At 41.6% G+C, this 26,677-nt stretch overlaps 1 protein-coding gene across 1 annotated transcript in view; it reads right to left on the reverse strand.

Annotated features, from left to right (window-relative positions):
* The window catches only part of ntrk2a (neurotrophic tyrosine kinase, receptor, type 2a), a 108,314-nt gene that overhangs the window by 64,024 nt on the left and 17,613 nt on the right, over positions 1 to 26,677 (reverse strand). Inside the window, exons 7-13 of the mRNA XM_086314547.1 lie at positions 26,249 to 26,381; positions 25,934 to 26,005; positions 25,508 to 25,735; positions 21,242 to 21,268; positions 19,708 to 19,722; positions 18,522 to 18,559; positions 18,090 to 18,189 (exon numbers count right to left, since the gene is read on the reverse strand). Of these exons, the coding sequence (XP_086170673.1) occupies positions 18,090 to 18,189; positions 18,522 to 18,559; positions 19,708 to 19,722; positions 21,242 to 21,268; positions 25,508 to 25,735; positions 25,934 to 26,005; positions 26,249 to 26,381 (613 nt within the window). The remainder of the gene's footprint in view (positions 1 to 18,089; positions 18,190 to 18,521; positions 18,560 to 19,707; positions 19,723 to 21,241; positions 21,269 to 25,507; positions 25,736 to 25,933; positions 26,006 to 26,248; positions 26,382 to 26,677) is intronic.

Genomic DNA, 26,677 nt, shown 5'->3' on the forward strand with positions numbered 1-26,677 from the left:
AAATGACGTTTTATATTTAATCTTAATCTGACACTAAAATGTGTTTGATCTGAAACATGTGTGACCACTATGAAACCCCCCCCCCAAAGAAATCAGAAAAGGACAAATACTTCTGTTTTGTTTATTTATTTGTTTGCTTGTTTAGTTCCTGGTTTCATTTATCATAACCAGTAAAAGACTACCTCTGTTGTGTATGTGGTAAACAAACCGCTGTCTAGCCTTTGTTAGATGTTATATTTGTTTCGATAAAACTGTTGGCCTTCAAGTAAACAGAGTAAGAACCTTTCTGTGTTTTTGATGAAACTGAATTCTACGATTTCCCTTCATGCTTTTTCATTTTTCTTCTCACAGATGATTTTTTTGTGGTATAGTGGAACAATGAGTTCAGTTCAGCAAAAAGAGAGTCTAATTATATTTGCTGTGTTGCCAAGTGAATATCAGAATATTCTCGAGCAAAACAGCTGCACTCTGAGGAAAATAATGCTCATGTTTATGTAGTGATTACTTGACGGTCAAGTTATTATTTCCAGCCTGATCTATCCTAAGGGGCAGATATCCATCTGAAGATAACATTACTGAAAATTATTTGCATTAATATATTTCAACTGCCGCCAGAGAACCTCATGTCCCAGACTATGGCGTTGTTAATGTCTTAAAAATGCAGATAAATATATCCTTTGTAAGCATCGCGAGGCCATGGTTTTACTTGTGCGATCATTTATGTTTTTTGATGTGTGTAGCCATCAGTGGAAAGACTAAAATGAGGTCACGCTGAGCATTTCAGAGTGACTGATCGAATTTAAAAAGCCTCCATATTTCAAAGTGGAAGAACATTTTAAAGGCTCAGCTGCTCTGTAATAATTTCATCTGTTCTTGCTAAATAGTATGTATACACACTGTTCTCACAGTCACAGTTTGAGCTATCTAATTTTTCACAGCTCCGACTCATAGCGAAGGTCAGGCCGACCAATATAAGACAGCAAAAAGATATACAGCTGCGTAACCAGAGATGAGGAGAGAAACACCAAGTGATGGTAGTCATCTTTGAATCTGACCAGAAACATTTTTCCTTTTTCAAAACAGGCCTTCTCAAGGCTTCTGATTGCCCGCTTTGTCTGATTTCAGAGAAGAGAGCTTTCAAATCCTGCACAAAATAACAGAAAATGAAACCACAGGAGGCACTTTAGGTAATGAGTAAACATTGCCGATGCCTACTTCACTTCCTGTCTTCAGCCAATTCCGAAATTTTCCGCAAAAATGAGACATTTTGAAAACAGCTTCTGAAAATGATGGCATTTTACAGTATCACGCCACGTTTCTGTGGTGTCTGTTAAACTTTGCAGCATTTCAACAACTGATCAAAGAACAACACAAATTCAAATATGTCAGTCTGCAGAGGTGAACTCGCAAGAAATGAATGTGGAAAAGACTGCAAAGATGTTCACTTACCTAGCGCCGTGAACAAAAAGAAAAAGCTGCAGTCAGGAAAGTGCACAGACACGGTCTACAGGCAACGTTTCACTTTGGAAAAGAGCAGTTTCCATTTTCAGAGCACTTCAAGCAATCGCTGCCCTTAGGATCTGCCGTAGGCATTTTGAATTTTCTTTCTCCAGCTCTCAACATTAAAATCTTCAATCAAACCAAACTCTTCCTTGAAAAACTTCCACAACTAAAAGTTCATAATAAACAAAAACAACCAAGATGGGTGGCTTCTGTTCTAGCCATCCATCAATGCTTTATGTCAAGGGGTCACATGGGGCTAAAGCCATTTCCTGCAGAAGGGTTCGCTTAGCGTTGTTAATATAGTTTGTATTTTTTGTTTAAAAGGTATAAAAATATCAACTTTCCCTAAAATAAATTTTACATTGAAGAGGATTAAAACCATTTATTGCAAACTGTTTTATTGTTAAAGCTTCAGCAATCGGGGCTATAAGTTATGATGCTTTTTTAAAGAGGAGATCTGGGGCCACATTGACGTCCCTGAGCACATAAACAACAGACGTGAGCAGACTGACAATCGCACAGACAAAAGTTAAAACCCAAATTTAAATAAACAGCCGGTTCCTTTGAGAATATGTCACAGTCATCTTTCTCCAACAAACTTATTTGTGCAGTGTTGTTTCTGTGCTCACTGAACTGCACAGACTCGACCCTCTTTAACTGAAATAAACACAACAAAGTTAAACGTCAGTTTCTCTGAATAAGAACCTGCTGTAAAACAATTTAAAGCATTTTTTATTACATCTGCATGTTTTTCAAGGCTCATTTTGCACAAAGTTTGTCAGGTGGAAAATAATTGTGTGCAATTTTGCATGGCAGTTCAAGTATCTATAATTTCAGAATAGCAGAGCTTTAGGCCATTTAGCACAAATAACCCGCTGACTTGCAAACAAGTTTTAAAGTTGCTAAGAAAAGTCCAGCTTCACTCTGGAAGGCAGCACAAAAACTCTTAACCAGCTGACCTTTACATGAGCCCTTCTTATTTATGAATACATTGACATGGAGTCTAAAGGCTCAGGCTAGAAAAATTTTACTCCTTTTGTTTTGGAAAATATCTGTTCCATATGTCCCTATCCCATGTGAAAAAAAACAAACCCTAACCATTCAGAAATGCAGTACTGTGTATTGTGCAGACAATCACTGCATAGCGATATTTAATGGATGGAAAATTTGATAAGAGTTAGCTGCAACACAGTTAACAGATCTGACCAGATTGAATCCAATCCCACAGTAATAAAAATTAACACCACAGGATTTAGGTTTGTTTTTAAATGGTTGGGAAATTTAATGCTGTCTGGAAAAAAGAAAATATCCAGTGAGCAACAGTTCTCTGAGTGAAAAGTCCTTGTTTAGATAAAAGAATGATTGGACGGCTTAGAGCTGATATGACGGCAATAATAACTCAAATAACTACTCATTACGCTGTATGCAGAAGAGCATGTTAGAACACACATGCATCAAACCTTAAAGTAGACGGGCTGCAGCAGCAGAAGACCACACCAGGTGCCACGCCCCTCAACTAACAACACTAGAAAATAGAAGTTTGGAAAAATGTTGTCTGGTCTCAAGTGTCAGTTTCCGTTGTGACATGCAGTTGTTAGAGTCAGAATTTGGTGTAAACAACATGACAGCATTGCTCCACCCTGCCTGTCAGTGGTGGTGTAATGATGCGGGGATTGTACTAGTTGAGCATCACTGAAACATCGCGGCCTGAGTATTGTTGCTGACCAAGTCCATCCCTTTTTAACCCAGTGTTCCATCTTCTGATGAGTGCTTCCCACAGGATAACACACCGTGTTACAAAGCTCAAATAATCTTTAACTGGTTTCTCGAACATGACAGTGAGTTCACTGAACTCAAACGGCCACCACGGTGTCCAGATCCCAATCCAATAGACCACTTTTGAGATTTGCTGGAGCAGAAGCTTCGCATCATCGATGTGCAGCTGTGTGGTGCAACCATGTCAATAAAATTCCCAGAGAATGTTTCCAGCACCTTGTTGGAAATATGCCATGAAGAATTACAGCAGTTCAAAAAAAAAAAATGACTCAGTCAAATAAGTTAGTCACAAATTATGCCTAAAATGTAAAATTAAGCATTACTATTTAAATTATTGTTATTCCAAACTAATTCATACAATGTTTTTTTTAATACAAGAATAAGAAAATTCTTTCTTAGAGATGCAAATCGTACCCACAGGTCTAAGCACAGTCATGACTCGAGGAGTGGTGTCACTTTGGCCCAGATTAAATTTGTTAAAAGAATCACTGCTAAAAATTGTGTTTGCTTCTTTAATGGCTAAACGTATCCCACACAAACCTGCTATCCACTAGCTTACTGCTAATATACAAATAAAATACAAATATGCTTACATGGTAAATGTGACATTACCACAAGAACATTTTAGCATGCACTGTTGTGCTTTTGTTGTGCCTTTGCCACAAGCATGGCTATAGATTATTTGCTTTGTTCATAGAAAATGACCCTCTGATCTGGCACCCGATTCCTGTATTTGGTTTTTAACAATCTCTTGGTGCTGACGCCTTTCAGTCAGTGCTGCAAAGGTATTGAAGGTTACTCTGCCGTACACTGACTGTTTTCAGAGTCTTGACTTTGTAGTTCAGCTCATTCAGATTTCGTTTTGGTTTCTTAAAACGCTGAACAACTGAAGCCAGTACTGCTTTTCTACAGGAAGTTAAGGGAAAGGAGGAGGAGGCAGTGGTGGGTACCCTGAGCATGCTCAGTAATGACTTGGGCCTAGAATGAAGCCCTGCTGACCTTGAGGGTGTCGTATCGATCGATCGACAGTGAGGCGCTGTGTGCGCATGTGAGAGAAAGAGGGAGAGGGAGAGAAAGACGGAGGCATGCAACTCCACCAAACAAGGAGAAAATTGAAACCTGCACTAACGATGAATCATTGATAAGTGGACAAGAGAAGACTTTTCTTTTCATCTCTTTCTTTCTGCCAATTTTTCCTATTTCTCTTTGTCCCGCTCTGGGCTAGATTTTAATGTCTCTCCCTCTTTCTCACCTCCTTGCTGACTCTCTGTTTTTCTCAGTCTGACGTGTCAAATGTCAGTTTTAACATTCACTCTCTCTCTCTGCTTCTCCACCTGTCTCACACTTTCCACATGTCATATTTACTTTTTTTTTTTTTTAAACTTTTAATCAATCATTTTCCTCCCCAGTCTTGACATTTCTGCCTCGCTCTTACCACATAACAGTCGTTTGTGTTGTACTTTTCTTCCTACATGCCCACTTACACGTAACTAGGTTCGTTCCTCTTTCAGAGCTCTGCGTTTAGTTTTGGGTGGTTGTTATGTGTAATTTGGTGAAAACTGTTAGGCTTTCAATTGGCCTATTTAAGCCAGTGTGTTCCTGTTCTACCTCTAATTTTCAGGGTCTGAATCTTGTGGTAAAGTAGGACTCATCCACAATACAGCTCTAAATTTTATTCCAAGAGATGCAGCCTTGGTATTGTGGAACCAGACACAGACGAGGTGGCAGACCACACAATTAGTCTCCAAAAACCTTGTTTGCTTTCTCTCTGGGGCTGTATCGATCAGGCAGGTTTAGTCTTATTTGGGAACAGGTTAGATCCTAAATGGTACTGACAAGTACCATGGAAACTCAAATGGTGGGAGAAATTCCACAGTTTAGTGTCTCTGTCTTAAATCCAAATCTCTGTCTTAAATCCAAAGAGCTAACTGATTGTATCTTACTGACTCTGTGGACATGCTTTCATCCATAAACAATGTCACTGTTACTCTGAATAGCATACCCTTAATGTTGTTATTGTTTAATTTAAAGTTATGGAGGTAAGATTAAATGGGACACACAGTAATTTCCACGTAGACTCTTTTTTGGTGGGGATTTCTTTTACGCTTCACGTTTACGAAGAGATTAAACTGGACTAAACTCAACATATTTTCAACCTTAATAATTTAAACAATAAGCAAAATATGCTTTTACTCGTACTGTGCCTTTAGAGGGGTTTTTAAAAAGTATTTATACTCATATACTAATTGATAATAAAAATTATAATTGCTCATTTCTATGCTCATTTGTAACAGAATGAGTACAAAACTACCGTCTTCGCCTCTTCCGATGACACATAGCTTCATACAGCATTGCTGCAGACAGAGAGGCACACTCACCTTGCTAGCAGTTGAAGTAGCTGACCTTCACAACACTGAAAAAACTCTAAGACAATATTCCAGGTCAGTAAATCTTCCATTTCAACAACATTTAACTGTTGAACAGCTATCAGAAATATTAGCATGGCTGGCATACATGCTAACACCAACAGTTGCCCGACAGCTAGCAGCTATGGCTAGTAATAAAACAATAACATTATTGTGGGAGCTATGCAGCAAATGTCAGTAACATTAAGAAACTGTTCATTTAAAAAAGTAAAACAATTATTTGTATCTGAAAAGCATTTTGTCTCTCTTCATGTGCCAGACTGAAGCAAGGAAAAGTCCGCAACTAGACAGAAACAGTGACAGGCTGCTTTAACGGCTCTATTTATTGAGCAAGAAAAATGTGATGCCAAGTAGTGATGTGCCATACCAATGATTTCCCTTCCGATCCAATGGCAAGAAAAATTTGAAGATACTGATCCGATACCGATACTTTGCACAAAAACGTAATGTTTTATTGTATTTCAAATTATAGCTTTATAATGATTACAGGACATCAGACTACTTGTTCTTATTGTTTAATAATGCAGAATTATCACCTACAAATAAAAAAGCCTTAAGTTGTGGGCTATGTGAACACGTAATTTAACATGTCATTTAATATTTAACGTGCCTGGACATTTCAACAAAAACATTTGACAGTAACACTTTCCCTTATTCAAAGGTTTTTGTTTAGGAACAACAGCATATTTACAGTTTTCCCTTCAAGTCTGCTCCGTTTTTTGCTCACAACCTCTCCTGCCTTTGAAAAGACAATTCCCAGGTATCTCACTGCAAGTCTGCTTAGGGATGGGAAGGTTTGTTCATGCTCTTGCCACCAAACCAGTGGATCCTTATCTCGGGGAATGAGTTTTTCCTGTGAGTACTGGCGTAATTCAATGGGTGCATCACTGGAAGCTGACCGGTGATGTTGGCCATGTCAAAATCTGTCCATATCCCTCCTTTTGTTGCAGCTGGACCTGCGGGTGCAGGACTCTGTCTAGACTCTGAAGTAGAAGGCCCTGAGGCAGAGCTAACAGTAGGTGTTGAGCTTACAGTTAGAGTGGGAGCAGACTGTCCTGTCTGATACACTTCCTGCATTTCAGTGTGGAGACGTTTTTTTTAATATGTCAACATTGTCTTTGTCTCGGAAACCAAGGTGTTTAAACCTAACATCCAGAAATGTACTTGCCACTAGACAGTGAATGCTCTCAATACCACTGAATCTGTGCTGACATTGCTGTGCCAGCTGTGTGGCAAGGGAGCTGCCCTGACGTTCACAGGCTGCTACAGCCCTGTGAATGGGTGACACAAGTGGAATCACTTTGGAGACTGAAACGTGTTTTTCAGATAAAACTTCCTGTGTTGCTTCTTCAAATGGCCGAAGTGCATCAACTGTTTGCTTGATGAGGGATAATTCTCCCACATTTAAGCACAATGCATTCTTCCCTAAAAGGCAGAGGGCTGTGGTCACAGCTTCATTTTGCTAACAGAGCCTCTCCACCATGTGAAAGACAGAGTTCCAGCAGGTATCTACTGACTGAATTAGCTTGTGTTCTGCCACTTTCAACTGTTGCTGAATATCCCTGAGCTTCTCTGTAGCGTTTGTGCTGTGGTGAAACAATCACACTGCATTTTTCCAGCACCTGCACCACTTCCGGGACAGATTTTACACTGTCCTTTACAACTAAATTCAGTGTGTGTGCAAAACAGGGATGATGCCAGCTTTGTGCACTGCAGCAACCATATTTGCACCATTATCTGTCACAACTGCAACCACCTTCTCAGTTATGCACCATTCTTCTGTGATGCGCTTAAGCGCTGAGCTGATATCATCTGCTGCCCATGGAAAGAGTGGGTTTCTAGGACAAATTCTCTCATTTGACAGTTTTCAATGAAATGACATGTTACAGTCAAATATGCCTCTGTGGACAGTGAGGTCCACATATCAGTGGTAAGTACAACACTAGAAGCATTTTGCAAAGATGCTCTTACTTTGCCTTTGCATTCATCAAACAAATTTACAAGATGAGTCTCTGTCAGTGTTTTTGTTCCTGGGAGTTCATATTTTGAGTCAAGAGCTCTCACAAATCCCTGGAAACTTTGGTCCTCCACTATGGACAGAGGCTGGGGGTACTTCACAATCATCTCTACAAGGCATCTTGTGAGTGTTGCTGCTCTTGGGCAATCATCTACAAATAAAATAAAATACACAGGGCATGCACACTCAAAACAATGGCTGAGCATAAATGGAGTCATGTGTGGACGTATTTTACCTCCACAAACAGCCAAGACGTGGTTTGCAATACATGTGGCAAGAGTGATGTGTTTTGGCAACACCACTACCCTCGTCAAACACCTCAGAGTAAATCATATCACAGAATATGATGAGTTTATCTTGAGGCGAAGAGAAGACAGGTGCTGCTAGGGCGAGACAGACGTCTCTCGCGGAGTCCTTTAGTGCTGCAGGCAGGCAAGGTGTTCAAATAGCGCACAACCTCAAGTTTTTTTTTTCTATATGATTATTCTGCATTATTGAGCAATAAGAACAAGTAGTCTGATGTACTGAAATCATTATGAAGCTATATCCTTATATTATTACTACAATTACATAATGAAAGTATATATTGTATTATGAAAGACAATGAAACATTAAGTTTTTGTACAGAGTATTGGTATCGGATCAGTATCGTCGATACTACCCTGAATTTTACTTGGTATCGGATCGGAAAGGAAATCAGTGGTATCGCACATCACTACCGAAGGCTACTCGTCATACCAATACCAACTAGATTTTTAAATCTTAATATAAAATGAGTAACAGTAGAGTGGACACTAGGTAAGGCTGCACTTTTTGCAGCGATCTCGTATAGAAAAGTATTCTGTGTGTATAAAACAGAACAGGTCTGCGGCTCTGAACCATAGTAAAGGGACCTCTGGCTAATACCTTAGGTTATGTGTCGGGCTCGTAGCCGAGAACTAGCTTAACTGTCTGGGTCAACTTTGCTAGCGAGAGACAGAAGCTGTGTCCCAGCCTGCATCCTTTGGAGGCACTCTGGTGGAGTTACTTTGTGTGTGTGTGTTTTTATAAGTAGTTTTAAACCTTGTGATCCACAAAAAAGCATAACAGTAAAAGAAGAACTGACTGCGTTACAGTCAGTGCGGGAGCAGCGGCTTCGCTCATGCGCGATTCATTTGCAGTTTGGACGCGTAGGTGTGAACATCTCCTGCCCTGATAGCAGCTGGGGGAGGACTATCCTCCGCCTGTGAGCGCTTTGGCACGGGTGAGGTGCCCACGGCAGCACCGCTGCTTGTTGAGAGTACGAGCGATGCGCGTTTTCACATCAAAAAATCGTCATAAATAAGTCTCCAATAATACCAGAAAAAGTCGCCAGATTTGTCGCTAAATTGGCAACACTGGCTCAATAGCTAGCCGGGGGGTTCAATGGTCACTCGAGCCGGTGAGAACAGCGAACCCCCGGCTTCATCGTTTTCAGACCCGCGCGGTCTTTCGCTACTCAGGCTAAACATGATATATAAGTCACTCGGATACCTTAAAAATGTAATTGTTTGGCTTTTTTCAGTGTTTTATTTGTTTGTTAGTAAATTGGTTTGGCTGAGATTAAAGTTATTAGATTAGATTAGATTAAATGAAACTTTATTAATCCCTTGGGAGGATTCCTCCAGGGTCTTCATACAACTGAATAAATGTCAAACAGAAAACTGATTGAACAGAAATGTGAGATGGTCGAGAATTTACGCCAGCGTCCGGTTATATTTTAGATAGCAAGGAGCAGACGGCAGAGTTTCACTCCACCGAGAGCTCGTGACGTAATTCTGACCGTCAAATGTAACAGTCGCTCACTTCTGGCCTACCTGGCTTTCGGAGGACCCGGCCCACTTAGGCCACGAAGGCCGGGTCTTCAGGTGGATGCAGCCTCTGAATTTGGACACCCCCGCTGTTTCCGGCCGGGCAATAATAATGGTGACATTTAACTTATTTTATCTGATAAATAAACATTGTAATATTCAAGTTTTTTGTATATATATATATATATATATATATATATATATATATATATATATATATATATATATATATATATATATATACTCCAAGTATGCTCCTATTGCGTGTTTTGTTTGGGTTTCCAACGACACGGAATTACCAAAAATAGAGAGGGCATAGCCTAACATATGAAACAGGAAAAGACCGCCGTGTAATCCATTCATTTCAACAAAGTAACTGTATTCTGATTACCACCTTTTTAAATGGTAACTGTAACAGAATACAGTTACTCATATTGTAGCACTGACTTCAATTGTGATGAAGTGTTTTGAAAGACTGATGAGAGATCACATCACTTCTTCACTTCCTCCCACCATCGACTCACTTCAGTTTTCTTACCGGACTAATCTTTCCACAGACGATGCCATATCTCACCTGCTCCACACATCCCTGAGTCACCTGGACACTGGCAGAGGGAATTATGTTAGGATGCTGTTCGTGGACTACAGTTCAGCATTCAACACAATAATTCCCTCTAAGCTTTTCACCAAGTTGACGGATCTAGGACTCAGCTCATCACTGTGTCAGTGGATCCTCAACTTCCTCACAGACAGACCCCAATCAGTGAGGGTAGGAAAACAAGTCTCCCCCTCCATCTCACTCAGCACTGGAGTGCCTCAGGGCTGTGTTTTAAGCCCCCTGCTGTACTCACTGTACACTTATGACTGTGTAGCCACATCCGACACCACCTCCATTGTCAAGTTTGCTGACGACACTGCTGTTGTGGGCCTGATCTCCGACAACATCGAGACGGCCTACCTGGAGGAGATTAGGAACCTGGAGACCTGGTGCCAGGAGAATAACCTCCTCCTAAACATCAGCAAGACTAAGGAGCTGATCGTGGACTTCACTACAAAGCAGGCGAGGAATTACAAACTCCTCATCATCAGTGGCACGCCAGTGGAGAGAGTGGACAGTTTCCGATACCTGGGTGTCCACATCACTCAGGACCTGTCATGGTCCTGTCACATCAACACCCTGGTTAAGAAAGCCCGTCAGCGTCTCTTCTTCCTCAGAAGACTTAGAGACTTCCATCTGCCACTGAAGGTGCTCAAGAACTTCTACTCCTGCACCATCGAGAGCGTCCTGACGTCAAACATCTGCACCTGGTTTGGGAACAGCACCAAGCAGGACAGACGAGATCTGCAAAGGGTGGTGCGCTTGGCAGAACGCATCATTCAATCAGAGCTCCCTGACCTGCTGTCCATCTACACCAAGCGGTGCAAGTCCAAAGCTAGGAAGATTATGATGGACCTCTCCCATCCCAACAATGGACTCTTCTCATTGTTGAGGTCTGGGAAGCGCTTCCGCTCCCTTAAGGCCAAAACAGAGAGAATGAAGAGGAGCTTCTTCGCCCAGGCTATTCGGGGCCTGAACCAGGTGTAGGACTGGACTCTCCCAAACACGTCACTATAAGACTGGACTCTCACACACGTCACCACACGCACCACCACACATTTCCTATAATCCTATAATTCCTATAATTTATAATCCTTATCTTTATAATCTCTTCTGCTATTTGCACATTCTTTACTGTAAATTCCTAAGTTAATTTGTAAATTTTTGTAGTAAATTGTAAATATTGTAAAACTTTTCTTCTGTCATTTAATGGTCGGGCATTGTACAGCTACAAGCATTTCACCCCCATGTCATACTGTGTATGGTTGTGTGTGTGTGACAAATAAAATTTGAATTTGAATTTGAATTTGTACTTTAAATACATAACTCCGGTACATGTATTCCATTACTCCCCAAGACTGTTCATGAGACCTAGCCTATGTACCCAGCATTTTCCTCCTCTGTACCTGGATAGTGCCTGCCTGCAACACTAAAGGACTCCACGAGAGACGTCTGTCTCGCCCAGCAGCGCCTGTCCCACTCCTCTCCTCCTCTTTGGTTCGCCTCAACATAAACTCATCATATTCTGTGATATGATTTACTCTGAGGTGTTTGACGAGGTTAGTGGTCTTGCAACATGTATCGCAAACTGCGTCTTGGCTGTTTGTGGAGGTAAAATACGTCCACATATGACTCGGTTTACGCTCAGCCATTATTGCGAATGTGCACGCCAAAGGGCTGCGACACATTTATACAGCCGTATTTCACATATGACTATGAAAGGCGGAAGAGGAAGTAGTTCCAATTTAGACGATCTCAATGATATAGTTTCTTTCCACTGTGTTCCTGTTAATGATAAACTACAAATTTACCCCAAATTACTAAAATATCGATATTTTAATATGAGAATCTATTCTAGAACATAAATAACTGGTATTGGAGGAATGGATACATTTCAATATCAATCCGCACACCACTAGTGTAAACAGAGGTACAGCGCTACCACACAACCTTAAAAAGTTGTCTTTTGTATGATTTGTTACTTACCAAAGTCATTTTAAAAAAATGTTTCTGTAATGGTAATGCAAAAAAAAAAAAAATCTGTTAAAAAATAATTATTTTGTTATCCATGAGTTTTCAGATTTACAGTTTTGCAAAAAAATAGAAAAGCTTTTTTTTTATTAAGATGCTAAATTATAGTTATTTACTTGCATTCTTGAACAGAAAAATTTGTTTTAGTGACTGAATGTTATGTGTGATTAATTTCGGACTTCTCTGATTAGTCCATTGTGCCGGTTCAAGTTTTGATTAAAAAATGTGAATTTGAAAAAATGTGAAAAAATAATAATGATAATAATATTTTAGTTTTAGACAAGCTTTAGTCTCATTTCTAAAATAGTTCAGTTTCTTGTTTTTACGGGTAATTTATATCCATCCATCCATCCATCCATCCATCTTCATCCGCTTTGTCCGGGGCCGGGTCGCGGGGGCAGCAGCCTAAGCAAAGAGGCCCAGACCTCCCTCTCCCCAGCCACCTACTCCAGCTTATCCGGGGGAATACCAAGGCGTTCCCAGGCCAGCCGAGAGATATAATCTCTCCAGCGTGTCCTGGGTCTGCCCCGGGGCCTCCTCCCGGTGGGACATGCCTGGAACACCTCACCCAGGAGGCGCCCAGGGGGCATCCTTGTCAGATGCCCGAACCACCTCAGCTGGCTCCTTTCGATGTGGAGCAGCAGCTGCTCTACTCTGAGCCCCTCCCGGATGGCCGAACTTCTCACCCTATCTCTAAGGGAGAGGCCAGCCACCCTTCGGAGGAAGCTCATTTCTGCCGCTTGTATCCGCGATCTCGTTCTTTCGGTCACTACCCACAGCTCGTGGCCATAGGTGAGGGTAGGGACGCAGATCGACCGGTAAATTGAGAGCTTCGCTTTTACACTCAGCTCCCTCTTCACCACGACGGACCGGTGCAGCGTCCGCATTACTGCAGCTGTCGATCTCCGGCTCCCTTCTCCCATCACTCGCAAACAAGACCCCGAGATACTTGAACTCCTCCACTTGGGGCAGGAACTCATCCCCGACCCGGAGTGGGCACTCCACCCTTTTCCGGCTGAGAACCATGGCCTCAGATTTGGAGGTGCTGATCCTCATTCCCGCTGCTTCACACTCGGCTGCGAACCGTTCCAGTGCGAGCTGGAGGCCCTCACCCGATGAAGCCAACAGAACCACATCATCAGCAAAAATCAGAGATGAGATTCTGAGGCCACCAAAGTGAAAGCCCTCCGCCACTTGGCTGCGCCTAGAAATCCTGTCCATAAAAATTATGAACAGAACCGGAGACAAAGGGCAGCCCTGGCGGAGCCCATCACCCACCAGGAACGAGTCCGACTTATTGCCGGCAATGCGAACCAAGCTCTTGCAACGGTTGTATAGGGATCGAATGGCCCGTAGCAATGGGCCAGACACCCCATATTCCCGCAACACCTCCCACAGGACACCCCGAGGGACACGGTCGAATGCCTTCTCCAAGTCCACAAAACACATGTAGACTGGTTGGGCAAACTCCCATGCACCCTCAAGTATCCTGGAGAGGATAAAGAGCTGGTCCAGTGTTCCGCGACCAGGACGAAAACCGCATTGTTCCTCCTGTATCCGAGGTTCGACTAACGGACGAACTCTCCTTTCCAGCACCCTGGCATAGACTTTCCCAGGGAGACTGAGGAGTGTGATCCCCCTGTAGTTGGAACACACCCTCCGGTCCCCTTTCTTAAAGATGGGGACCACCACCCCGGTCTGCCAGTCCACAGGTACTGCCCCTGATCTCCACGCAACATTGCAGAGGCGTGTCAACCAGGACAGCCCTACAACGTCCGGAGCCTTCAGGAATTCGGGGTGGACCTCATCAACACCAGGGGCTTTGCCACCAAGGAGTTGTTTAACTGCCTCAGTGACCTCGCCCCCGGAAATTGGCGGGTCATTCCCCTCATCCCCAGACTCTGCTTCCTCCTCGGAAGACGTGTCAGTGGGATTAAGGAGGTCCTCGAAGTATTCCTTCCACCGCCTGACAATTTTCTCAGTCGACGTCAGCAGCGCTCCGCCAGCACTATACACAGTGCAGGTAGAGCACCGCTTTCCCCTCCTGAGACGTCTGACGGTTTGCCAGAATCTCTTTGAGGCAGTCCGAAAGTCTTTTTCCATGGCCTCTCCGAACTCCTCCCACACCCGAGTTTTTGCTTCAGCCACTGCCCGAGCCGCATTCCGCTTGGCCTGTCGATACCTGTCGGCTGCCTCCGGAGTCCCACAGGCTAGCCAAGCCCGATAGGACTCCTTCTTCAGCCTGGTGGCTCCCTTCACCTCTGGTGTCCACCATTTGGTTCGGGGATTACCACCACGGCAGGCACCAACCACCTTGCGGCCGCAGCTCAATGCAGCAGCTTCGGCAATGGAGACGCTGAACATGGTCCATTCGGACTCAATGTCCCCAGTCTCCCTCGGAATGCTGTTGAAGCTCTGCCGGAGGTGTGCGTTGAAGATCTCGCGGACTGGGGCCTCTGCTAGACGTTCCCAGCACACCCTCACTACGCGTTTAGGTGCACCAGGTCTGTCCAGCGTCCTCCCCCGCCACCTGATCCAACTCACCACCAGGTGGTGATCAGTTGACAGCTCAGCCCCTCTCTTTACCCGAGTGTCCAGAACATATGGTCGCAGGTCTGCTGATACGATTACAAAATCGATCATCGACCTACGGCCTAGAGCGTCCTGGTGCCACGTGCACTTATGGACACTCTTATGTTCGAACAGGGTGTTCGTTATGGCCAAACTGTGATTAGCACAGAAGTCCAATAACAGAGCACCGCTTGGGTTCAGATCAGGGAGGCCGTTCCTCCCAATTACGCCCCTCCAGGCCTCGCTGTCGTTACCCACGTGAGCATTGAAGTCTCCCAGCAGGACAACAGAGTCTCCAGGTGGAGCACCCTCCAGCACCCCCCCCCAGGGACTCTAAGAAGGCTGGGTACTGCCACTCGGCGCATAAGCGCAGATGACAGTCAGGACCCGTTCCCCGACCCTGAGGCGCAGGGAACAAACCCTCTCGTCCACCGGGAAAAACCCCAACGTACCGGCAGCAAGCCGAGGGGATATTAGGATACCCACCCCAGCCCGCCGCCTCTCACCAGGGGCAACTCCAGACTGAGACAGAGTCCAGCCCCTCTCCAGGGGACTGGTTCCAGAGCCCAAGCCATGTGTAGAGGTGAGCCCGACTAATTTATATATTTGTTAAAAACTGTATACACTCAAACACACACATGACTGTTATGTTGTTTGTATCATAAGATATTATCTTTATTTTTGTCACCTTTTCCTCATATAATAATGAAAATCCTACCACATATCAATTATTTTCCAGCCTATCGCTTTCAAGTTTCAAATTCTGGTAATGTGCCAACCCTAATCATTAGGCTTCTGCTATGCATGTTTCTGCACTCAGGACGTAGTCTGCATTTTTTCCATATGTCAGCATCAGCAGTGACCAATAAAAATCATAAAGCCTTAAATGCAGCCTGTTTTTTAATAAAACATTATGAGGACAAAGCTAAGTCTGATGCTTTCAGATTATTACATATAGCTTTCATACAGCAGCAGGCTCCACATGAGTGTCTAAAGCTAAAACAAGAAAATTACCATTGGATAATAAATTATCCCCAACATGAAGACGGGCTCGATCAGATTACAACAGTAAACACTGCAACATGTCACCGCTGCTGATGCATGCACACATGTGAACCTACTGCAGACTTAAATATTACCTGCTCCTTTGTGCCAACACGAGAAAACAAACTACTATACACACTAAATGAAATCATCCTTCTAGTGTCAAGAAGCAGCGAAGAGATCATGCAAGGAAACCAGTACCAAACGTTGTCCATGTGTTATTAATGAGAGAGGAGCAGAATAATGCAGTCGGCATAAATAATGTAAACCAGCCACAGCTTTTTACTCAGCTATCAAAAAGAGGCGGTCAGCAAATCATCCTCAGCTCAGTGAGGCGAGTGACGATTTTTCACTGCACACCTGCTCAATATGGTACAAGGCCTGACACGCACTCTTTACACTTTCTGATCACAAGTTCGCCATCATCATGTGGGGGTGATTTAGTTATTTTGCAATGACAAAATAGTTTTTGTTTTAGATTAGGACTGGTGAGGAGCTGCCATCAGCAGTTGTGTTTCTCTTGTTGAGATTAATTTCAGTGGGCTCAGTGCTGCTGTGGATTACTCGCAGCTGTTGAACCCCCTGTCTAGATCTGTTGTTCATACTGATGCAGGCCTCTCGAAATTTCTCTCTCCATAAACTTACTGCAGCGTAAACTTGCTGCCGGGCACATGCATCTGTATTTCTACATGTGTGGGGAATGTGAACAGAAAGAGGAAGGTGGAAGGGTTGAAAGGAAGGAAGATGAAGAGTCAAGGGAAGCAATCAGAGGGCAAAACTGTAATGTGACCTAACCTCCTGCACAGGATGCAAAAATGCTTGGATGTTCACAAACACACAAATATATACTGTATATATGATACTAAGACATCTAAGAAATCTCACACACACAAACACAATGTGTATCCTTTTGCTCCTTCTGTCCCACATCCTTCCTTCTCCGGGGGCCCATAAATCAATCACTGTCAAAATACTGCACTTCTACAGTGTAACTGAGAGTCACACACATAAAGGCGCACACACTTGGCAACGCACATCGAGTAACTCTGTGACTACATTTGCATTCACTTTTTGGTTCGCTAATTTGAATGTGAAATATAAACCTACGCTGCATCAAACGGTGATGGCTCAAGTGGTGCCAAGAAACGTTTTATTCCTAAAAACAAAAATCTTTAAAAAGCAAAGAACGACTTCCTCAAGACGAGGAGTTCATGGACCGTCTGCCCTGAATGTAAATTTCGCGTATTTATTTTCTCAACCAAACTGAATGAAAGACTGAAAGGGCTCATTTCAAAATTAAAGATTAATGTGTTCACCTATAGTTCTATAGCTACACACGGAATATGTGAGCACTAAAATGAAGCATGACCATTTTTGTATGTACGATGTGAAAAATGGAAGGACTGTGGTTCAATGATTATTGTTAGTTTACAAGAAGGAGGACAAAATCTGAGCCAAGCATAAAAATGAGAAAAGACAAATCTGCTGTAGTAAGTCAGAATAGTAAATACCAGATGAGGGAAACAGATTAGTGACACTTGTAGCCAATGCAGAAGCAGTTGTTTCAAACAAGAGGAAAACTATGTGGCATAAAAGATAGACGGCGTGTGTGCAAGCATGTGTGTGTGGAGGCTTCAACAGTGGCTACAGTACCAAATCAATTTCACATCAACATGACAAAGACTACAGTTCATTTTAGTCCACATGCATGTTATGCACCAGCAGAACTGAGACCCAGAGAAACTTAATCACAACAGCAGCCGCTTCCATCCGAACCGGGTGAATTCGTGGATACATGAGGGCCTGCATATTAAATTAGGATCATGATGATCAAAGACTTTCAGGTTCTGATTGCTTTAATTTTCCATCATCCTACCTTTAACTTAGATTTCTGTATATTTTGCCTCCTCAAAAGTGGAACCACAAATCAAGGCTTTAGTGGTCAGTGACGAACACTGTTTGGCCCATATGCTTTTGATGTTGGCATATTAATATTCGATACATCCACATATTATAAGGTTACAAGGAATCTGGAGTCTTACTCAGCTGTGACAGAGCAAAAGGTTGGGTAAACTGAAGAAATGTAAACCAAAAGAACAACAACATATACTGTTGTTGTTCTTTGGTTAATTCATACAGTGAAATATCTTTGACCACATAACATAGTTTCTCTCCCTCTAATTAATAACAGGCTTTAATGTTTTCATGTATCCATGAAGCCGTCCACGTCAAACTAAAATCACCGGTTCATTCTCCCACAGACCACAACTCAAGATTAGAGCAAGAAGTCTTACCTTTGATGCCAAACTTGGAGTTTCCTCCAAACTTGAGAATAATCAACATTACAAGGAAACCAGTGAAGGCTACAGCAGCGATGCCCACCACCACGTACACCTGTACAATGAGAAATCGGGGTTATAAATCTCCCGAGAGGTGAGCAAACACACTGACAGCTACACAAAGCCAAATGCCAAACCCACCACAACAAAAGGTATAGGCCACAGGCTGTTTATATCACTGCTCAAGAAAGGCAGATTTTCTTAAGGACTGCTTTATCTTCAATGTGTTGGGTTTATTCAATTACGCATTACATAAAAATAGAGCCAGCTCAGGTGTTTCTAGACAGGAAACACAAATAAATGAAAGAGAAACAGGCACAAACCATAAATAACTTGCAGTGGCAAACAGCAAAACCGTAGAGCTGCAGGAAAATAGAAGTGACTTACAGCGACTCTGTCCTCGTGTTGATTCGGAGGAGGGGTGTCTATTGATGCAAGAGACAGAGAGGAAGAGAAACTCAAGCTGTGATTTAAGGACAAGTAAAGGAGTGTTTTTTACTCACTGTCAAACAAAGATATGGTTTCAACTGACACAATAAGATTTACTGTTCATCTGAAGCATAAAATTGTTTATGTGTTTCTAACAAAATAAGCTAAAATATTACATTTTGTTCTTTTTTCAGCTTCTCACTTTAGAGGTTGCTACACCAGATGATCTGCCTCCATCTCATCCTAGCCCTTACCATCCTCTTCTGTCACACCAACCCTCCACATGTGCTTCTTCATTACATGAGGTCTTCCTCCTTCCTGGGGGCTCCATCTTCAACATCTTTTGTCCAATATATCCTCTATACATCCTCTACACATGTCTAAACCATTTATTCTCATGTCTATTCTGGTCACTCCCCATGAAAATCTTAACATCTTTAACTTTGGCACCTCCAGGTCGGCCTTCTGTCTTTTTTGTCAGTGCCAGAGTCTCCAAACCGTACATCACAGAAGGTCTCACTAACATCTTGTGAAACTTCCCATTCACTCTTTCTGCTATCCTTCTGTCAGGAATCATCCCTGACATTATTCTCCACCGACTGGAGGGTTGATGGTTGACCTCAGGTATGTAAACTCATCTATGCTTTTCAAAAAGCAGACCAAGAGTATCATTATACAGAAGTATCCCACCATGTGGAAGCTGCTCCAACAGGAGGTCAGATTTTCACAAGGTTAGATTAAGAGAACTTCACAGCCTCATCATCCAAGGTGGTTTACACCGGTCATATTGATCTGACCTCTTCCTCAAAGCCTTTTTTTTTTTGTTGAAATAGAGAAACTTACCTTAACATTACAAACAATTAAGCTCAAATCACTTGTCCAAGTAACCAAAGCATCTGGCGTTTTACTTAATTACTGACTTTATACAAACTCAACAACTTGTAGACGTAAAGTTAACGTAATCAACATGCTACCTGAGCGTATATCACAAACTGATGGGTGCTTTTTTTTTGTTTTTGCAGTTTTTTTCTGTCTTTCAAATCTAGTGGCAGATGTGCAAAAATACAAAACAAAACTACCGTAAATAATTCATTGTCTGTGTTACTTGTGGATAAGAGTGAGCAACTAAAAGATATGGCTGTACCTGTGGTTTGATCTGCTGGTTGGAGGGCGTATTGGAGAAAGACACAGACAGAAACAAATTAGTTCTCAAACATATTTCAACTGTAAGACAAGCACTCTGTTTTCTGAGCTTGTTTCAAAAACATAGTCATTACACAAACACGACGTGCAAACAGCACGTGCTAAACATGCACACGTTCTAGCTGCAGGGTCGTACGCGTACGTAACCTCTCAACATCTAAAGAAAAACAAAAGAGTTCGTGAGAGTAAGATTGCTGAAATGTAATTTGTGTTTGTTGACGACACCAGTTGTAAAAGTGAGCCTGAACTTTCCGGCACTTTCAGTTAATGAGTAATTAAATCAGGTTGGCAGTTTAATACACAATATTTTTAAGTGATTTCAGTCTTTATGGGCTGCAGAGACAGTTAAGTCACTACAGTTCAGATGCAAAGCTGTGCTTAAGATGCTTCATCTAGCTAGTGCTACAGAAGTGCAGTGAGCGTAATCGGAGTAACTTTTTTGAAGTGGAGAGTACTTGAAAATTCAGCATTTCAAACAGCTCAATATGTATGACACGAAAACAGTTTCTTTGCAGTTTGACACATAATTTGTCTGCTAGCTGAGGGCAGAGTGACTGTGTTTCCCAGGGAAGAAAAAATACTAATGCATGATCATTTTACTCTGTGAGATGGAGAACAGAGGGAAGACTTGAGAAAAATGCTCTAATAAAGGTAGAAATTTCAAGCTTACACGTAATGTTCTAGTTCAGTTTACAGCTTGGTAATCAGATTGGATCGCTATATAACAAGTTTCTAAAGTTGTCTAGATGTTTCACATCATAAAATGTTTTTGAAAGTAAATTAACCGGTAATTGATATTAATTCATGTTATCCAAAGTGTATACACGTGCAGTCTGTATTGTGGGTCAGTGATGAACTATGTTGGAGTTGTAAAGTGCAGACTGTGGTGTCCTGGCTCAATGCTCGATGGGTCCTCGTATCTCCAGAAACATTATAAAAGAGAGATAAGCCCTTTAATTCTGAATTGAAATTTAAAAGATATTTAGATAGTGGTCGAATTAGAACTGCATGCAAAGTTTGAACAGATCTGTATCAGATTTTACTAAATATTTTGTACGTGCCTGTAAGTTTTTGTCCTGTTGATGTTTGAAATGAAAGATAATTTAGATAATGCTTCAAAATAACAGTAAATCTATGCGTGGCTGCTAAGTAGACAGTGTCACTGATTTTAATTTAAGCTTATTTAAGCTTTTCGTGTTCATTAGTAACAGTTGCCAAATTGCAGCTTTCTACTGGCTGGGGGTTGAAAAGCAGCCATAGTGGCAAATATAATGTGGGCCTACATATTGTAGAATATAGTTGTTCCCTCACTGCCCTAATACACTTGAACCTTGAGTACCCCCACCTGCCAAATCCCACTTTAACCCCTACACGATGCTGATGTTAAACATCTAAAAACAGTGCCTGTAAACAGAAACTAGATGTGCCTCTTTTAAGAATTTTGCACTTAAAAAAGACAAAACATACTCACTTACCATAATAGTAAGGCTCCGGATCTGTTGCTGCAAAAAAAAAAAAAGAGCATTTACATTGATGACATTTGTTTCACAAAGCCAACTTTGTGCATCAACACAAACTATTTCACTGTATGTAGCTATACCTGTACATATATAGTCTAGTATAACATAAAAGCATCAGCAAGATTTTTTTTCTTTCAGCAGCTCCACCTTTGCTATCAATAAAGGCAGATTTAAAACAGAACACTGCCAGTTTGCCATTCCTTTATCTGATTTCATGCCAGCAACTACCCCTCATTATAAATCGATGCGCATAACCCAGATGGCAAAATATACACAGTTTGCAGCAATATTTAAAGTGTGAAACAGAGTCATGATGAATCAGGATGGCGACTGAGAAGTATATGAAAGAGTCTATTTGTGGTAATAATTAAATGCATTTCCTATATACTAAACAGAAATATTTGATTGTAATTGTACAAAGATAGGAAAGAATTTAAAAGTATCTGTAACGGCAAAAATAGCTGTAAAAGGGGCGATTTCTTAGGTTTTGCCTTGAGATTAAAGGGCTATAAAATGATCAAATTAAAAATATTCAGTATGGGCTAAACAGACTAGAAAGTTTGGACGCTGCTTCAAATACAGTACTTAAAAATGCCAAAATGCAGTATTTGGTGGGATTGTCGTAAAGGAAAAAATCCCATTTATGGTGCAAAGGGACAAAAAAGTTTTGCACCCAACTAGTCCTGCACCATTTGTCACAGAATTATAGTTCAAAGACCAAATAAGCAGCTCATTTATCCACTCTTCTCGTTGATTTTCTTCCAAACTATTACAATTAATGCACAAAAAACACATTCATCTCAGTGGGTGGAATGTGTCGTACTAGAGTACAGGGTGGGCCATTTATATGGATACACCGTAATAAAATGGGAATGGTTGGTGATATTAAAGTCCTGTTTGTGGCACATTAGCATATGTGAGGGGGCAAACTCCTCAAGATGGGTGGTGACCATGGGGGCCATTTAGAAGTCGGCCATCTTGGATACAACTTTTGTTTTTTCCATAGGAAGAGGGCCATGTGACACATCAAACTTATTGGTAATGTCACAAGAAAAACAATGGTGTGCTTGGTTTCAACGTAACTTTATGCTTTCATGAGTTATTTACAAGTTTCTGACCACTTATAAAATGTGTTCAATGTGCTGTCCATTGTGTTGGGTTGTCAATGCAACCCTCTTCTCCTACTCTTCACACACTGATATCAACACCGCAGGAGAAATGCCAGCACAGGCATCCAGTATCTGTAGTTTCAGGTTCTGCACATCTCGTATCTTCACACCATAGACAATTGCCTTCAGATGACCCCAAAGATAAAAGTCTAAGGGGGTCAGACCGGGAGACCTTGGGGGCCATTCAAGTGGCCCACGACGACCAATCCACTTTCCAGGAAACTGTCCATCTAGGAATGCTCGGACCTGGCACCCATAATGTGGTGGTGCACCATCTTGCTGGAAAAACTCAGGGAACGTGCCAGCTTCAGTGCATAAAGAGGGAAATACATCATCATGTAGCAATTTCAAATATCCAGTGGCCTTGAGGTTTCCATTGCTGAAGAATGGACCCACTATCGTTGTACCCCATATACAACACCAAACCATCACTTTTGTTGTTCCAACAGTCTTGGAGGGATCCATCCAATGTGGGTTAGTGTCAGACCAATAGCGGTGGTTTTGTGTCAATGGAAAATTGTACTTAGTAGTCAGTATAATCTTTTAATGATATAAGTTTGCATATGGTAGAATACTGTATGAAATCATTTGTGTTTAGAAGTATATAGTTGATGGCATATTGAAAGAATGTCTCATCCTAGGAGGTCTGTAACATCCCAGGGTGTTCTGGCGTTCACCCCCACATCCTAGGAGTATGGGAGAGGTCGTACCTTGTCTTATTGTTTTACGGTAGGATTAACGTAGCTATACATGTTTTAGTCTAAGTGCCTTTTGTTTAGATGAACTGCTGGACTTCCAGTCCAGCAGGTTTAGGGAAGTCCTTTATGGGGTCACACTCTGACACACACACACACACACGCACACACACACACACGTACACCTCCACATATCAATGTATGGAACAAACGCTCACTGAAGTGTATAAATAAAAGACCAGGGCAGTCCTCAGTGCTTAGTCTCTGAGGCTCACTCTTGGTGTGTCAGTTCTGGAGGCTGCCCTTGCTAGCAAGAAAATCTCTGTGTTTCTCCTCTCTGATTCTCTGCTGAAGAAGTGTTTTAGAATATATCTCTTAACATTTTGTTTGTTAACTTCACCATTCACATAAAAGTTTGCCTCATCACTGAACAAAATCTTCTGCGTGAACCTAGGGTCCTGTTCCAATTTTTGTTTTGCCCATTCTGCAAATTCTGTGCGCCGATCTGGGTCATCCTCGTTGAGATGCTGCAGTAGCTGGAGTTTGTAAGGGTGCCATTTGTGAGTAGCTAATATCCAGTGACATGCGGCGAGTGCTACGCTGTGGGCTCTTGCTGAATGAAGCTAGGACAGCCACTGATGTTTCTTCATTAGTGACAGTTTTCTTGCATCCACATTTTGGCAAATAAAACACTGAACCAGTTTCACGAAACTTAGCAAGCAGTTTGCTAACTGTAGCATGGGAGATGGGTGGTCTCGTAGGGTGTCTTGCATTGAAATCTGCTGCAATGACCCGGTTACTGCGTTCACCAGATATCAACACAATTTCGATCCGCTCCTCACGTGTTAACCTCTTCGACTTTTCAATGGCTGTGAACAAAGAGAAACTTGTAAATAACTCATGAAAGAATAAAGTTACGTTGAAACCAAGCACACCATTGTTTTTCTTGTGACATTACCAATAAGTTTGATGTGTCACATGGCCCTCTTCCTATGGAAAAAACAAAAGTTGTATCCAAGATGGCCGACTTCTAAATGGCCACCATGGTCACCACCCATCTTGAGGAGTTTGCTCCCTCACATATACTAATGTGCCACAAACAGGACTTAAGTATCACCAACCATTCCCATTTTATTACGGTGTATCCATAGAAATGGCCCACCCTGTACATTAATTAACTGTCAGACAGGGAAAGGAAAAATATTCTTCTGAAATTTTTAACTCTAACCTGTTGCTAGGCTCATGGTTTTCAGTTTACAGACATCATTGCATGACTACAAAGTAGGAACATTTGTCCTTTTTCAAACAGTGTTTTTCTCAATGCCAGTTGATCTGCACTCTTTGACCTGGAGGCATCTTAATGAGAACAGTGTCATCTTTCTGGCGAAAACAGATCCATTATATTTTGATCTAGGACTTTTTGAGAAAAGCTGAAAATACGTCTTTTTCCGGGTCTACACAAGTAAAACAAAAAGAAAAAAATATATATATAACTTTTGGGGCCGCTCAATAAATTTACATACAATTTATTTATTTGTCTGTCAGTGTTCCTGACTGTTTGTCTCCATAGCCATACAGATACGGAGTCATGGCTTTACATATGTTACGGTGTTACTCAGTGTCAAAGCTTCTCCTGTCTGCTTCTTTTTCATATGCACACATGAAAAACACAAAATAGTCCAAAAACCCCACCAGCAGCTAACAACAGCGACTGTGTTGCTGTAAGATTTTCAAAATAAAATCCTCCAGCTTGTTAATGGAAGACCAGTAAGCTTTAAAACATGTATATCGTTCAACATAAAAGCCATTAATTAAATACAGAAAGCTATTCGGTTGACCAAAGCTGTCTGATTTTCAAAAGAATTCATCAGAGTTCATCAAAATCAGAGCCTCCAGTTGTGTATTGGACATTGTCAAGATGCTTTAATAATGTGAGATTTTCAAAGTAAAATTACAAAATTAACAGGATGTTTATAAATAAATAATATATTTCAAATAAAACTTAGCTAGACATGAATTTATCAGAATGGTTTCAGGTGCCAGAGTTTAAACTATCAAAAGTATTTTGGGGCAGTCTACTTAGCTTCAACTTCTTAACAACATAGCAAGTCCAGCAGTAGCATTAATCACTCTACTGTTTCTCCAGAAATTGCATAGTCTAGTTCTTGTGATTATTAATTATGAAGAATATTTTTCCTCAATTAATAATTTAGTTAAAAAAGAAGTGGTATATCATATGTTCTTGAAAAAAATAGTAAAAATGAACTTGCTGATAATTTTTTAATAACCAGATCAGACATCATGATGATAGTGGTGTAGAAACAGAAAATAAAACATCCAATAATGTTGTATCTTACCATCGGAAGGCATGTGCATGAAATGAGCATCAACTTCTTTTTCGTCTGTGCCATAGGGGTTTGCAACCTCTAGTTTGTAACGCCCATTGTTGATGTGTGTAGGGCTGTCCAACTGCAAGCAGCCATGGTACTCTCTCTCAGCGTAGTCGTGGATCCTGGTGAAGATGTACTGCCCCTCCTTCACTGGCTTACCATTCTGTGACCACTTGAAAGTTGGCTTAGGGTTTCCTAAAGAGAGGTAGTGAAAACAATACAAAAGAACCAGTAACGTTAACTAGTTTTCATTATTTAAAAAGATGTCATTACCCTATTTACGCAGGTACTGGTGTGACTTAGGGAAAGTCTTTTTATGTTGGGACCTTGTGAAATCACAAAAATCAAACATCAGAATATGACTAAATACAATCATGTGGACATCTCTTGTACCTGTCACGCTGAAGGGAATACACCAATGATGATCTGGAATTGCGTCACTCAGCTTTGTGATTTTGGGAGGAACTGATGCAGCGGAGAGAAAAGAGAGTTTAAGAGCAACAGTGTGAAATTCAAACAGAAGACAGAACTAAGATAAGGCAAAGGTAAAAACTAGCGAAGCGTGCAAGAACACAGATTAAAAGATGAGAAGTACCGTTGTCTTCTCAAGCTTTTAATTCTCTGATTTAAAGACTACGCTGCATCGAGGGATGCTTTGACAAATTAATCTTCACTAAATTGGGGCAGTTTGCCAGAGGATAAACTTACATAGTATATTCAGCACCACAGAGGACTCTTTGTCTCCTACAATGTTTTCAGCTGTGCAGCTGATCTTGCTGTTGTGATCCGTGGAAGACAGGTTAAACAGTTGCAGCTTGGAAGTCTGGCCCGATGTCGCTATCTGCATGAGAAAAGAGCAGCCGCACAAACAAAAACTGATTGCTTAGTAGAAGACAATGTCTTCAAAGTCAGATCGTGATGTTAAGAGGTCCAAGAGCCACATTAAGTAAAAATTGACTTTTAAATCAGAGTGGACCTCGATAACGCTCAAGCTGTTAAATGTTCATGATATGTGCATAAAACACTAGAAACGCTGGGTTATGTCATTCATAGCACTTTAAACAAGAGGGAAAAGTATGTGTTGACAGTAATATACTCTAAATTGCTAATTGTTTTTATGATGACATAGCCGGTCTG

The sequence above is a fragment of the Aulonocara sp. 'chitande type north' Nkhata Bay genome, linkage group LG12 (genome assembly GCF_057382095.1).
Source record: "Aulonocara sp. 'chitande type north' Nkhata Bay isolate Kocher_YH1m ecotype deep benthic linkage group LG12, A_spYH_male_GT1.1, whole genome shotgun sequence".
NCBI classification, from domain to species: domain Eukaryota; kingdom Metazoa; phylum Chordata; class Actinopteri; order Cichliformes; family Cichlidae; genus Aulonocara; species Aulonocara sp. 'chitande type north' Nkhata Bay.